Raw genomic sequence first — 15,049 nt, 5'->3', positions numbered from 1 at the left:
GTGGGACCTGCGAGGAAGGGGCCCCGAGTGGTGGCAGGGGCAGCGGTGGGCCTGGCCGGGGCGGGGCTCACGTTACCTCGGACACCTTATGGCCCCTGCCGTACGTCTGGCTGCACTGCAGCAGCTGGGCCGCTAGATTGCAGTCCTTCCTATAGAGCTCCTAAAAGACAAGAGAAGCTGTTCTGCACAGGCTCGCCCCTCGCCAAGGTCGCTGCCACCCTGACCGGTGCCCAGTGGCCAATGCGGAAACCGGCGGGCAGAGCCAGCTGTGCAGTGGGCAGCACGAGGACCCTCTCTGGGCCTCACACTCTCGCCTGCAGAACGGGGGCCCCTGCTCTGACCTGGAGCCGCTGGTGCATGGAGGGCGCCCTCCCAGGCAGTCCCACCACTGACCCGGGTGGGAAGCTCCCACAGGGTGGGGGGCAGTGGGAGAAGAAGGGCCCGCAACGTGCCCTAAAGTCCCAGAGGCCCCAGGCATGGACACCAGGCCCGGTCTCCCTGCCCGCGGCCTCTGAGTCCCTCCCAAGGGAACACAGTGGAGAGCGCCGGCAACGGCGAGGGACGAGGAACGGGCCTGCCGCTCCCACGTCTCAGAGTGAGGCCTGGACTCGGGCGTGGCTGCAGGGCCGGGCAAGGGTCAGGGCGAGTGGGGGGCAGAGGGCCTGTGTGACCCCGGGTCCGGGCGGGGACCAGCTCAGCCTCCTGAGCTGAAAACAGATGCAAACAGTAGGCCTCGAGGGGTTTTGGTTTCATCTTTGGAAAATCTCTGTTGCACGTGCCTGCCTCTGGGCCTTGGTTCCCACTGCCGGCCAGGGACCCTCTGCAGCCAGGGCTCTGACGGGGGCGGGGGGTCTGGGGTCCACGGATGGGCCCTGAGGTCCACCTGCTCCCATAGTCTCAAGTCAACCAGGCCCAGGCGTCCTGCAGCTCAGGCGAGCTGCTGAGGGCGTGGGCGCCCCTGCCATGCCCTGACCCTGGTCCTGGTGGCTGCCGCCCCTCCACCTTCTGCACTGAGGCTGGTGCCCCGGCTTGGCCTGCACAGTGGAGGGAACCCGGGTCTCCCACTCCTTCATGCATCCCTGAAAGGGTATAGTTGGTTGAGAGCTGGGAACTGGGCTCCTGTGAGGCCCCAGACTGGCTGCCGCTGGCATCAGAGGGCTGCAGGCACCGTCTGGCCAGCCCAGACCTGCCACCAAGCTGTTAACAGTCTTCTGAGAGCCGCCCCTCATCTCTGTGCACTCTTCCGCCATCTCCTACCTGTGGCATCTCCACCTGGCTGTCCAGGGCCCGGCTCCAGCCCCACGCCTGCCACCCCTCCCACGTCTCCCCCAGAAGGTCCCAGCCCAGGAGATGGCAGGTGGCTCCCTTCCAGCAGACTCGGACCCCTGCAGTCGGGCTGGACCCATTTTTTCTTCTCATAACCCACATCCCAAATCAGTCAATCACTTTGGTTCCAGCTTCAAAATATAACCAGAATCCAAGCCCCCCGCTTCCCACCTCCCTGGCCGCCATCCTGGCCAAGCCACCATCGTCTTTCTCCCAGGTTGCTGTCTCATTGACCTTCCCACTCATGGCTTTGTCCTCTACGGTCTGTCCTCAGCAGAGCAACCACTGGAGCCCAGTAAGAGTAAGTTCAGTCAGGCTACCCCTCTGTTCAAGAACCTTCAGTGGCTCCCTACTTCACTCAAAAAAAACCCCCAGATTCCTATCGAAGCCTATACAATGCGGCCTCCTGTTTTCCTTCTGATCTCAGACCCTCGGCCTCTCCTCCCCACAAGAGCCCCTTCTGGTCTCTTTGCTGGTCTTCAAGTTACTCAGACCCACCTTTGCCGCTGTGGCTCTTTCCGCCTGGGAAGCGCCCTTCCCCGCTGTCGCATGGCTAGCTCCCTCATCGCTTTCAGGTCTCGGCTCCAGCAGCCTCTTCCAGAAGCACCCGACTGAGATTCCCTAACCCTGCACCTGGCAACTCCCAGCGCCATCCCCTGCTTTACTTTTCTCTGCAGCATTTAGCACTTCTAAGTCACTACACAGTTGACATATCTATCCTGTTTACTGTCCGCCCTCCCCACTCCCCTGCTCAGATGTAAACTCCACGTGGGCAGGGCGCTTGCCTGTGTTGTTCACACGTATTCTCAGAGCCTCGTAGGGTCTGGCCCGGCGAGCAGCAGAGGCTAATCAGTGAGTGTGTGCTCAGCTGACGGGTCTGTGGCAGGCAGCGGGGCCCTTCTCGCGGGACCCTGGAAGTCAGGACCCACGGGTAGCCACAGGACTCTGATGTCCACTGAGAGTGGCCGAAGGCAGGAGTCCTGAGTGGCCACGCCCCAACCCTGGGGTCAGGAAGCCCTGCCTTGACTGGGACAGCGTGGCCCCATGCTCCCTATCGCAAGTCCCATCTCCTTCCAGTAGAGGGTCTCGCGGGATGCAGTTTGTGAGGCAGCCCCCGTCCTTCCCCGACTGCCCAGGTACTCCGTGAGGTCCTGACCATCCCATCTGTCCACCCGGCCCTGCGCCAGCCCCTCAGGGTCAGAATGGCCCGGCACTCACGTTGTCCTCCGATAGCTTGTCGATGGTCACCTTGGCCTCCAGCAGGTGGCTGTTGAGGGCGACGATCTCGTGGCTAAGCGCTCGTTTCTCTTCCTCATAGTGCTGGCCCTGGAGGTGGGGGACAGGCAGAAGAGGGAGGCGCTCAGCAGCCAGCCAAGGCCTGGGGGCTCCTGGGTCCCCTCTCGCAGCCGATAACGAGGAGGAGCTTGGAGGCCAAGGCACACAAGGGTCGGAGCACAGAGCAGCCCATGTTCCAGTCCCGCTCCGCCAGGGAGGAGCCAGACGGCCTTGGGCAAGTCACGGCCTCTCTGAGCCTCAGTCTCTCCTCTGCACCATGGGGACAGTGATAGGTGAGTGCTGGAGAGCACCCAATCAGGGCAGAGACAGGTGGGACTGGCCCAACCCCGGGGAGCAGGGAGCGGGCAGCGTGGAAACGAGGCCTTTGGCCCAGCTCCTCATGGGCAAGGGCATGACCACCAGGCCCGAGGTCCTCACCATGGTTCCAGAGCTGGGGGCCCAGGGCTGGGAGTGCTGGGGTGTGGGGGTGTGTGGCGTGCCCTCACCATGCGGTACAGCTTGTCCTCCAGCTCCTGGTTGATCCTCTGCAGCGCCATGTAGTTGCTCTGAATCCTGGAACGGAGGCCTTGACGTCACTGCTGTGCCAGGCCTGACCCTGACCCTCCCACGGCCCCCGTAGCCATACAGCCCGCTGAGGGCTGAACACAGGCCCCACCCTGCTCTAACTGCTCCTGTGCTAGAAAGCATCTGATTGAAGCTAACTTGTTGCAACATTTCCTGGGCCAGGGCCGAGGACCCCTGTAGATGAGAAGGGAAGGCCTGTTATTCACAAGGGACTCTGTCGGGTCCTCACTCAGAGCCGGTTAACTCACAGTTTACACACAGTCCTTACAAAGCTGGCGAAAGGGTTCACAGTTCAATAGCAGTTTAGCAGGGGTCTAACCTGAAGACTGTGTGATGTGCCCTGGGGTGAGTGCTGGGGACACACAGTGAATAGGATACGGTTCCCCCTGGAAGAGGCTGAGACGGAGGCAGGTGTTGGGTGGGAAGCCGTTGACGCCATGCGGTGTGACGGTGGAAGGGGCAGTGTCCATCCTCTCGACAACCTATGTGTAGTGTTATTGCCCCTGTCTTGCGAGTGGGGAAACTGAGGCTGGAGGTGCTTAAGTAGTGAGGGACAAACAGCCTCCCTGCAAATCCAATGCTCTATAAACATTTATAACAAACCAAGCCAACAGCAAAGTTTGCGTTTCCTTTCATTCTTCCTAAAAGAAGCCTGGAAAGCGTGTAATAGTTTTTAGAAGAATACCCATCTTACACGTGCAGCACGATGTTTACAGAAGTTTTGTTTTTAAGGGAGCCATTGCTCAGGGTCCCGCACCCTAGCCTGCTGTCACTGGCTGCTGTGCTGCTCAAGGGAACCGTCTCTAAATGCTGGTTCACCTCCAAGGCTGGACATCATTTCCCGGTCAGAGACCCAGGCGCCAGTGGCTGGGGTCTGGGTCTAGGGATGGCTGCTCCTGTGTCTTGCTGCCGCCCCACCACATAGATACAAGAGAAGGAATGAGCAGGGGACGCAGAGGTGCCTGGGAAGAGCCTGTACCCGGCAGTAGCCAGCGCCAGTTCAGATCCTGGTGTGGCAGCTCTTGGCACAAAGCGCGACTCTTGTCAGAGCCGCCTGCCCTCGCTGAGCCTTGGACTCCCCGTGTACGAATGGGGTCACCAGCTCGGGTGGGAGGCACGGCCCTGCTAGCGGCAGGTCGCCGGCCCCGCGCCCCGCGCCGCCCAGGCCCCGCCCCTCCCAGGCCCCGCGCCGCCCAGGCCCCGCCCCTCCCTGGCCCCGCACCGCCCAGGCCCCGCCCCTCCCAGGCCCCGCCCCCTTACCTGCGCAGCTTCTCCGTGACCTTCTCCAGCTCCTCCTGCGCTCGGCGCAGCTCGATCTCCAGGTAGTGGCGGGTGGAGTCGAACTCGGTCTCGAGCTTCTCGAGCTTGTGCGTAGTGTAGGACAGCCGCTTGCGCAGCTCGCCCTTCTGCTCCTGCAGCGCGCTGCAACGACACGCGGCGGCGGGCCGGGCCGCGGCGCTGAGCTCGAGGCGCCGGTGGGTGCGCACGGGGTGCGCCAGGCCGCACCAACGCACGCGCACACGCACCACAAGCACGCACACCGCCCAGCCCCCGCCCCGGGGGTCAGGGTCTCTGACCCTGAGCCAGTCTGGCACTGGGGGGGGGCAAGTGCTTGGGGCGGCTTAAAGGACCCTGGTTTAAAGAGCACCCATCGGCACCCAGTCTCTCGGTCTGCGAGCCGACCTCCAGATGGCATCGCTTACAGGGTCCCCCACTTTTGCTCCTCCACAGCGCTGGCTGGGGACGCTGAGGCCCAGAGGCACTAGTGCCACACCCTAGACCAGAATTGTCTTCCCCAAATCGACTGTGTGGTCCCAGCAGGCTGTGTGATCTCTGGGCCAGGGAGAGGATGAGCCTGGATGCCCCACGTCCAGGTAGCATCCGCCACAGTGGCCAGCTAGCTGCACAGAGCATCAGACACTCAGAAAACCACTGGCCTGCTCATGTCTCCCTTCCTCCAGGAAGCCTTCCAGGGCCAGGCTTGGCTCTTGAGGCGCTATTTTCCCCACAGACTGAGGGCTCCTCTGGGACCCCAGGCCGCCGAGTTCCCATGCTCAGGAAAGAGGAACGGGATGATTCACCCTCTGAGCCATATGCCATCAATTCACATCAGCTACCGTTGGGCACAAGGCAGGAGGGACAGGTGTGGTGGCCACACCCAGGGGACTGGCCGCGAACTCCACCAGGGCAGGGGCCACACCCTCCTGTCGGCAGCCACCCAGGTCCCAGGGAGCACCTAACCACGGGCCGACCTGAGGCACCTTTCCCCTGACTGGCTGAACACGCAGAAGGGGCCAAGGGGGAAGGACTCACCTTAAATAGCCGGGAGGGCTGATTTCTGCAGGGAAGGGAGAGCGGCCCGGTGGGTGAGGGGCGCCAGGGGAGTTCTGCTGGCTGTTAGCCACGAGTGAGGCTAAGGTTCAAGCTGCCGTTCAGTGCCCTGGGTGTGCACTTTGCTCTGTCACTCCCTGCACTTTGCCCCCGTCACCCCCTACATTACAGTCACAACGAAGCCCAGAATGGTGCAGCCTGAAGGTGAACTCCATGGTGTCACGGGGTGGGCGGGGTCCCTGCCATCACACAGACCTGGCTGCTGGTCCCCGCCACGCACCCCCCCAGTCCACCTGCGACTGTCCTCATCTTGCCCTGGGGACACAAAGCCCTGGCTTCAGAGAGGTGTCCGGGTCGGAGTAGGGGCCCAACTGGGCTGTTTGCTGGAGGAAGCCCAACCCTCCTCAGGGGACCATTTGGAGCTAAGACCCTTTGGATGGTAACTTCTGGTGGGTTTGCTGTGGGCAAGCAGGAGGCTTCCTCCAGAGCCCGGGGTAGAGTGGGCTTCAGTCTTGGGCCCTGTCTGTAAACCACGCGTGTTACCATAGGCGCACACCCAGAGAGCCCCGATTAAGCCTTCCTGGATTCCTGCCCAGGTCTACATTCTTAAAAATAAATAAAAATAGGGCTTCCCTGGTGGCGCAGTGGTTGAGAGTCCGCCTGCCGATGCAGGGGACACGGGTTCGTGCCCCGGTCCGGGAAGATCCCACATGCCGCGGAGCGGCTGGGCCCGTGAGCCGTGGCCGCTGAGCCTGCACGTCCGGAGCCTGTGCTCCACAACGGGGGAGGCCACAACAGTGAGAGGCCGCATACCCCCACAAAAATAAATAAATTAATTAATTAAAAAAATAAAGCATTGCCTACGTTTTGAGAACCTCAGAGAAGGGCGGGGTGGGTCCTCCCAAGAGTTGGTCCCCAAGGAAGATGCAGAGTGACAAGCAAGGAGGGAGACCAGTGGCAGAGTGCCCGCCCATGGCTGCCAAGCAGGCCCTGCCGCTTCCTCCAGGCAGCACGCCTGACTGACTCACTCCAAGCCCCCTGCAGCTACAGGTCCCAGACTGCCCCTGGCCCAGGCCTTTCTCCCCAGGGGGCTGGCGAGCTTCCTGGGGGCTCTCCCATGTCACCCAGGGCCCCCTGCACACATGGGGTCAGGCGTGGGAGTGGGGCGGCGGTCCCTGAAGTCAGTCATCCTGCAGGGGCTGCAGGTCACCCACAGCCCTCGGTCACAGGGTACAGGCGGGGTCCGCACCCTCGGAAAGAGGTGAGAGCACCCGTGGGGCCACCTGAGCCCCCGCCCTCCCCCACCTTGGTCACTCGCCTGCAGCCACAGCTCGGACCCTGCCGTCAAGACTCTCCACACCTGACGTGACCCAGCCGTATCCCCCTACGATGCATCCACCCGTCACCCTCCTTCCTTCCTTTCCTGCCCTGTCCCACCATTCCCTGCGCCTCACAGCACGAATGAGACAAATGTGGTCCCCGCCCCGCGGAGCTTATAGTCTCGAGGGGAGACAAACAGTGAACAAGGGAGCAGGTTCACCAACAAGGCACGTGTAGGAGGAAAATATGACAGGGCTGTAAGGTGGGCTCCGAGCAGAGCCGGGACCCGCCAGACGGGCATCTGAGCCGCGACGGCCCCTCGCGAGGCAGCCAGCTTCATCGAGCCGGCCCACCCCAGCCTCAGTTTACCCTTGACCTCCGGATGGCCTTCCAGACATACTGGGCGGCTCTGTCCCACCACCCGTCAAGTACTGCTCTCACCTCCTGAGCCCCTCACACCCACCCACCCACCCCTCAGCCGCAGCGGGTCCGGCCCTGGGCTGCCACAGCCCCCAGCCCGCTTGCTGGAGGTACCTGGGCCCTGGCCCTGGACACGCCCCCCTGGTCCCTCAGTCACAGCAGCGCCAACCCCGGTGCCCCACCACGCCTCCCCACCTCTGCCGCTCCAGCTCCGTCGCCCAGGCTGATCCTCAGGGCCCTGGTTTACCCCTCGCCCCCTCCCCGCACATCTCAGGCCTAAGGTCCTCTGTGCCCAGCCACACACGAACCCCTCCCCAGCCTCCATCTGCAGCCCCGACCTCTCTCTAGGGCTCTACTGCCCTCCACGTCCAGCCGCCCACCGGCCTCTCCTCCCAGAAGGCCTACAGGCACCTCACAGCCAGTGCGTCCAGTGCTGACTCTTCTCTGCCCCCTGTGCTCCCCAGCCCCGGGAAGGTCACAGCTACCAGCGGTCCCCAGTCAGACCCTGAGAAGCCGTGGTGACCCCTCTCACTGCCTGTGGCCACCCTTCACAGTCCTTCACCAAGTCCTGGCCATCAACTACTCCAGAGCTTTGGACATGTCCCCTCCCCTGCCTGGTCCAGGGAGGGCCCTGGGCTGGGCACCCTGAGGTCTTCAGTCACCTGTTTGGTACCACCATCCTTTCCTGCCTTTCCCTCCCAGGGAATTTGCCCGAGCCCTGCCTGACCTCAGCCTCAGTCTCCACATCTGTAAAAGGGGGATGTGTGCACCCACACGCTGAAGCACCCGCCCTCAGGGAGCAGGGCTGTCACCGTGGTCCCTGCATTCCCCGGATCATCAGAACTGCCAAGAGACGATGCCGGGGGCAGGCACCATGGGGGGAATGCTCAGTGCCTCTGCCTCCCCCCTGGTGTGGAGTTGGCTCAGGGGGCCCCTCAGCAGATGCACAGGGAGGGCCTGGAAATCCCTCATGCGCCACCCTCCGGATCAGGGTCACCCTCCCGGCTGGGGGGCTCGGGAAGCCCTGCTCACACTGCTGCCCGGGGGGGTCCCCTCGCTTTGACCTGGGTCCTGGTGAATTGATCAGTATCTGGCCTCACCCGGCAGGGTGTGTGCTGGTGGGTGCATGCTTCGTGGTTCCCTCCTTGCCCGTGGGAAGCCCCTGGAAGGCTTCCCCACCTCACAGGGGAGAAAGATGAGCTCCCTCGGCGCAGAGTGGGACCCCGCCTGCCTCCCACCAGGAGCCCCTCTGGCTGCTCAGCAGAGGCCTGAGCCCGATGACCGAGCCCAGGGCTGGTCTGTGGGGACACCGGGGCCTCGCCTCCAATACCAGATGGCCGGGAAGCAATGGCGAGGGTGTGCTGGCAGCCGACACCCTCCCCCTCTCTGGGCCTCATCGGGGGAGTTGATGCAGATGTGGGATGGACGTCTGGGGACAGGCGCAGAGACACCGAGGAGCCGGGGAGACAACAGGTGTATTACCTGTCCCAGAGCGAGGGTGAGGACCTGGCCAGTCGGCCCTGCAGGACGCGGGGTTGCCCGAGGCACGAGGGCACCCAGGGGCTGCGCAGCCTGTGGGTGAAGAGGACAGAGCTGCTCAGAACGGGGACCGGGGGCCACGCCGGGCCCGCCATGGGCACGCAGTCACAGAGAGATGGGGGATCGTCCCCCACCGGCAGGAGAGCTCCTTGTCATCAGCAGGGTGGCAGGGTAGGAGCGTAGGAGCTGGGGGGTAGGCACCTGCCAGCCCCGGCTGCCCGACTGCATTGCTGTCACCGAGTCCCACCCCAGGCCTGCATCCCCATCTCAGCCTCAGAGGGGAGCCACGGGGGGCAGGCTCCCCCAGCTCCAGGTTTCTGTCTGGCTACTGCTCCTTCCTTGCAGGACCTGTTGGTCAGAGAGCCTGGGAGGCAAGGAGGATGGAGGGCGTGTGACCCCCGACCTCTGCTGACGGACACCAGTGGGGTATTCTGGAGGTTGTGGAACCTACTGGATGTTAGGGGTCCAGGGCAGGACCCACTTCACCCCTCCTGGCACCCCTTCTCACTCACCCTGCCCGTGGCCTGTCTGGGCTGGGCGGGGGGTGGGACAGAGGCGGGTGGATGACCCACCCCAGCCCCATGGTGCCACCCTGCTTGGGGGCAACGGGACGTACATCACAGCTTTAGGCGCAAGTCGGCTTGGTCGCCCCCTTCCTGTAGTCTCTCCAGGGAGGGCTCCCGGTGGCCTGGCTGGCCCCGGAGCCGGAGCAGAAATCTGACGGGAGGACGCTGCCCCGGACATCAGGCGTCCAGACAAGGCTTAGAGACACGGGCGAGTGTATGTGCTAAGAGAAACCCCATTTACAAAATAACTGCGTACAGACGCCACACAAGACAGCAGAAGGGAAGGAACGTTAATGTCGTCTTGGGTGGGTGGTGGGATTCTGGGCAATTAAAAAATTTTCTTTTATACTTTTCTGGATTTGTCATATTTCCTACAGCGAGGATGAAAAATCCTCACTGGCGGTCCAGTGGTTAAGACTCCGTGATTCCACTGCAGGGGGCGCGGTTTTGTTCCCCGGTCAGGGAACTAAGATCCCACATGCTGTGGGGTGCAGCAAAAAAAAAAATTTACTAAGGATCAAATTTTGCCCCTCCCCCCAGAGAAGGTTGAAAGTGTTGATTTGATAGGCTGGGGGCTGAGGGGACCGCGAGCTGCACGTCGATCACCACTTCCGTAAGCCCCCATCTGCTCATCTGTGAAATGGGCTGCCCCTGGCCCTGGCCTCCTGGGCTGATCTGCAGGCTGGGCTGGGGGAGGGGTGGGGGGAGAGGCGGCCGCTTGATCTCCATTTGAACTGGACTTTGGAAGTCCAGGCCCAGGGTTCACTCTTGGCCCATGACCCCGACGCTGCTGAGTGAACGGAGAGGAGGGGCAGGACTGGCCCGTTCCCGTGGGAGCAGCCAGAGACCCAGTCTCCCCTTTGGCGGCTCGGCTGGGTCCAGCAATCCCTGGGGGAGTCCCCGTCCCAGCCCTCGCCAGCCAGTCCCCACCCCAGAAGGCCCTTCCGCTGGGGACTCCTGGCAGGTGAGTTCTCAAAAGAGTAGAAGGGAGGCTGGGACCCTGGGAAACTGAGGCCCAGGGAAGGGGCGGGGCTTGCCTGGAAGCACAGAGAATGGGGGGCATGGCTGTGACTTGACCCAGACTCTGCCGCTGGTCACACACAAGGCATTTATCCCTGACAACCGCTCTTGTTCTGACCCAGATTCTCATTTCAGGCCTATGGCATGGGGGAGCGCCTCTTCCTAGAGTTAAGAAAACTGGGGCCCAGAGAGGTTAAGCAAGATCACACAGCAAGTCTGGGATGCGGCTGAAATCCCCCGATGCCTGTGATGCTGTGCTGGGCACGGGGTGGAAGGACACGTGAGCTCTGGGGCCCGGGGGCCATCCTTCCCTCCTCCGCGGTGTGAACAAGGTTCCTGGGGGCAGAGGTGCTCCCTGGTGGGCTGTGGTGATGGGGCGGGTGGGGCTAAGGAGTGTCCGCCCTCCGGCTCCCAGGTACCAGGAGCCGGTCCCCGTGGCACCCCCGTGGCACTGCCTGTCTCCACACGCACTGTCCGCGCTCAGGCTCTGGCCCCCAGTCATGCTCCAGTGACACCAAATTGCTTGTCATTCTTCACACGCTGCAGGCAGCTTCTCATCCTGGTGACTTTGTCGCTGTGTCCCCTCTGCCAGGACGGCACTACTCCTTCCCGCTCAGGTTAACTCCTCCCCACCCAGGGCTCACTGGTGGGACCCTGACACCCATCCCGCCCCAGCCTGCCCGCCAGGGAGCGTCACTGGGGTTGAGCCTCTGTCCCGGGGCCCGGTCTCCTGCCCCGTGCCGGCCCCGAGTCCGGCCTCTGCCCTCCGCCAGGTCACGAAACCCAGCCAGACCACTCCCGCCTCTGGGCAAAATTCCCCGAGATTCCTTCCCGAAGCCCCCGTCCCCTCAGACCCCCACGGCCCCCACCTCGCCCTGCGCTGGCCCCCTTCCCGCGCGCTGGCTCCAGGCTGTGCCCGAGTTACCCTGAGCCCCTTCCTCTCCACCTCAGGGTCTTTGTCCTCGCCGTCCTCTCGGCCAGGTACCCCCCCCCCCCCCCACCTCAGGCCCCTGCAGCCAGGGACAGCATTCCCTCCTCCACCCTCTCCCATTCCTGCGGGGACAAGGACCTGGGGACCTACCTGCCTGCCCTCCCCTGGGACCACCTCCCTCCTTCACCGACTCGTCCCGGTGCCCCGTGCTGTGTCCACGTGGAGCCAGGGACCAGCAGCATGCGCTGCGTGAACGGCTGCAGAAACATCTGCAGAAACATCTGCAGGAGAGGAGCCGATCTTGTCTCCGGGGCTGCAAGGTCCGGTGCATTTTTATATCCCCGGGGCCTACTCTGGGGTTGGATAAATGGGGGGGTAAGCCCCCCCAAGTCCTCCTTGCTCCCCTGAGGTGCTGGTGAGAGCACCCGGTCCCTCCCCCACTGGCCTCTCCCCTTCCCGCAGGGGCCGACACCCTGGAACTCATGGCACAGGGACTCGTGCCAGCTCCCAGTGTCAAGGGCAATGGCCAGCAGAGGCAGACACCATGGAACCACCCTCAGAGCTACCACTGACGGGCCACCTTGGCCAAGGTGAGCCCAGCCCTGGGAGAAGGTCTTTGCCCCCAGAGCTGCTCAGACCCAGCTGGTCCTCTCCCAGCTGGGTCTCCAGTGGGCACCTTGGGACCACCGCATCAGACTCTTGGGATGCCCTGCGTGGGCCTGGGGGCGGGTCCCTGGAGGATAGCCTCTGGCCCTGTCCCATGCTGGCATCATCTCTGAGTCTCCCTGTAGAAGGTCTGGTACCACCATCCTTCCACAAAAGGAGCCAGAGGCAACCCCTGCAGGGCCTCAGAGCCCCCTCGCCCCTGCCGCACCCCCCGTGCCCTGGCCTGTGCCCCCGTGCTTGGTGGCCACCGCTTTTCTGTGTCTCAGAACAAACAGTCTTTCTCTGTTCCCCTTGAACTTGTTCACTGCTGCACTGATTCCATCCTGTGTCCCCAGTGGGAACCTACTGAGGACCCTTCTCGAGGGGCAGGTGGGCATGAACGGTTCACCAACGCCCCCAGCACCCGCCGAGGGCCTGCCGTGCCCCAGGTGCCCACACGCACCTACTCATCTAGTCTCAGGCCACCCTGTGAGGGAGGCGTGCGCCACACCCATGCGACAGATGAGTAAACTGAGGCTCACGGCAACGACGCCACACAGCCCTCCTGGGGCTCGACACCGGGCAGCTGTTCTTCCCCTCACGTTGAGCCAGGTTTTAGCGCCAATCGCAGCCCTTTACTCTTCCTTGAACCGCCTCCCACACGTCAGAATCACAAGGCACAGCCACGGGCTCCCTGTGAGGGTCGACCGCGGCCAGCTTGACGGGGCAGAGGCTGGAGTCTAAGAGGTGAGCCACCTGGCGGGGTCAAGGGCAGGGGCCTGGAGTCCCACAGGACAGCTCATCCCGCTTCCTGGTGGGCCGTGAGCTTCTCCTTGGAGGGAAGCAGTCCTGGGCCTCCGGCTGGCACTGGTCTGCGGCTCAGACACGCCTGCGCAGCCCCTGGGCAGCCCCTGGGCTGACTGTAGCCATTTCACCAGCACCGCCACGTGCACGGAGAAGGGGACTCTGGACACGCCAGGCCACTGTGCAACAGCGTGTGCGTGTGTACTGGGGGAGGGGACTGTCACAGGGCTGGCCTGGGGGCCCACAGCCAGGAGGGGTCACCCACTCAAGCCAGACAGGGGGTGACCTCAAACTCTACGCCTGCTCAGGCCCTGCTCTCTCCTGGTTTGCTGACCGAGGTCATCCAGTGGAACCAGTCCCTCTTCCCTCCTCGCGGCCCGGTGACACGGACGCTCCACTGCTCTCCTGCCCAGAGACAGGAGATGGGAGACGCTGCAGGGAACATTTCATCTCGCTTCCGCCTCATCTTATCAGGCGGCTGCAGCCCTGCTCCTGCCACCCCCTCCCCCCACGCCCATCAAGGCAGAACCACGTGCTGGGAGCTGGCAGCTCTGCAGCCTGGGAGCCCTCAGTGGGCGGGTGGACCCAGGGGTGCTCAGGGCCAGGACAAAGAAGAGCAACCTGGGCAAGTGGGCGGAGCAGCTGCAGAGTCACCGCCGGGCCTTTGCACATGCTGCCGCTCCTGCTGAGAACACCCCCTCCCTGTTCTTTAGTTCATTCTGTCTACCTCCTCCAAGAAGCCCTCCCGGACCTCCCAAACCCCACTCTGGTTAGGGTCAGCTCTCCACAGACTCGGCGCCTGCACCTGTACAGATGGCAGGAAGTCACACGGCCGAGCTGACAGGCCTCCCTTTCTGCTCATCCGGCAGACTGACCCGGGAACCTTACCACATCCCCTGTTCCGTTCCTTCACTTTCTCCTCCCTGCTCAACCTCCCAACGCCTCCTCCCGCACCGCCACTCACAGCTGATGACCTCGCTTCCTTTTCCTCGGGAAAAAAGAAGCCACCCCTAGGGAACTTTCGCAGATGCCACCGCCAGGTCTCCCCACCTACCAGCATCTGCCCGCCTGTTACTATAGACAGCCCGCCAGGCAGCCCCTCCGCCCACTCCAGGCGCGGCTCCAGCTACCCTCCCCTCACTCCCAGACCACCAATTTTCCCCTCTTTACTGCATCATTGTCTCCAGCACAAGAACATGCAGGTACGCTTGCCATATTGAGAACAACCCTCTGCTGACCCTCCTGGACCTGTCCTCATTCTCTGCTCCAAGAAACGTTGCCTGTCCTTGCACCCAGCCTGCCAGGACCAATACCCAACCTGGCTCGCGTCCCCTCCACGCGACTGAACCAGCTCTCGCCGGTCCCTGAGCTCAGTGCCCAGGCGACCTGAGCCCTCAGCGGCCAACGGCACGGTCGACGCCTCCCTCCTCCTGCAAACACCATCCTCACCTGGCCGTCCTTCTCAGCCCCCTCTGCGGGTGGCCCTCCTCTCCCTGGCCTCCTAACCAGCAGGACCCAGGAATAGTGCCTCCAATCTCTCTCCTGCCCTGGGTACACTCACCCCATGGTGGCCTCAGCCACAAATACCATCGCTCCACTGAGGGCCCCCAAATTTGTGTCTCCCCGACTCCAGGCGTGCATACCCTCTGCTGCCTCTGACTCTGCTTGGATATCTCGCAGGTGGCACAGACCTGTGGGGCCCACTGTATCCCACTCCGCTCGCCCTCCCCAAATCCACAGCCTTCCCTCCCCAGTCCCTGCCCCGACCCAGCAGGGCCAGCACTCCTCCCCGCGCCTGGAGGCACCCTTGACTCCTTTGCTCTTTCCAGCGCCGCCCACCACCCTGAGTCCAACTTTTCTTGTGCGGCATTGCTACACAGCCTCCTAACTGGCTCCTGCCCTCACCTGCTCTCAGCCAGAGGGGTCCTGTTGAAGGCTAAGTCCAATCCGCCCTCCATCTCCAAAGCTCCTACATCGCCAGGGTCAGGCCCAACGTGTTCACACTGATCACTGATGGCAGGTAGCCTTCCCATTGCCCCCTGGACCTCACCTTCCAGCCGCATTCAGCACGGCCTTGCCTCAGGGCCTTTGCACGTGCTGTTCTTCTGCCTGGATCTGTCTCCCAGATACCCCACGGCTGCCCCTCTCCTCCTTCACTCAACATTCAAACGCAACTTTATTGGCGAGGCCTTTCCTACACTCTGCAGGCATCCTCTCTCCCCGTTTCCCTGCCGGGCCTGTGTGTCCTTGGCCTCACCCCCCTGGAGTGGCAGCTCCCCAGGACAGG

At 63.2% G+C, this 15,049-nt stretch overlaps 1 protein-coding gene across 8 annotated transcripts in view; it reads right to left on the bottom strand.

Annotated features, from left to right (window-relative positions):
- Positions 1 to 15,049, bottom strand: part of BEGAIN (brain enriched guanylate kinase associated) — a gene marked incomplete at its 5' end in the record, with an annotated part of 44,405 nt that overhangs the window by 3,377 nt on the left and 25,979 nt on the right. For 3 of the 8 annotated variants that reach the window (XM_079913791.1, XM_079913792.1, XM_079913793.1), the window contains 4 exons: positions 77 to 160; positions 2,545 to 2,652; positions 3,108 to 3,174; positions 4,447 to 4,608. In XM_079913791.1, the coding sequence (XP_079769917.1) occupies positions 77 to 160; positions 2,545 to 2,652; positions 3,108 to 3,174; positions 4,447 to 4,608 (421 nt within the window). Of the gene's footprint in view, positions 1 to 76; positions 161 to 2,544; positions 2,653 to 3,107; positions 3,175 to 4,446; positions 4,609 to 8,739; positions 8,830 to 15,049 lie in introns of all 8 variants that reach the window. The other 5 variants (XM_079913794.1, XM_079913795.1, XM_079913796.1 and 2 more) reach the window with 2 other exon arrangements.

The sequence above is a fragment of the Stenella coeruleoalba genome (genome assembly GCF_951394435.1).
Source record: "Stenella coeruleoalba genome assembly, chromosome: 2".
NCBI lineage: Eukaryota > Metazoa > Chordata > Mammalia > Artiodactyla > Delphinidae > Stenella > Stenella coeruleoalba.
This window is presented reverse-complemented; position numbering and strand designations above follow the sequence as displayed.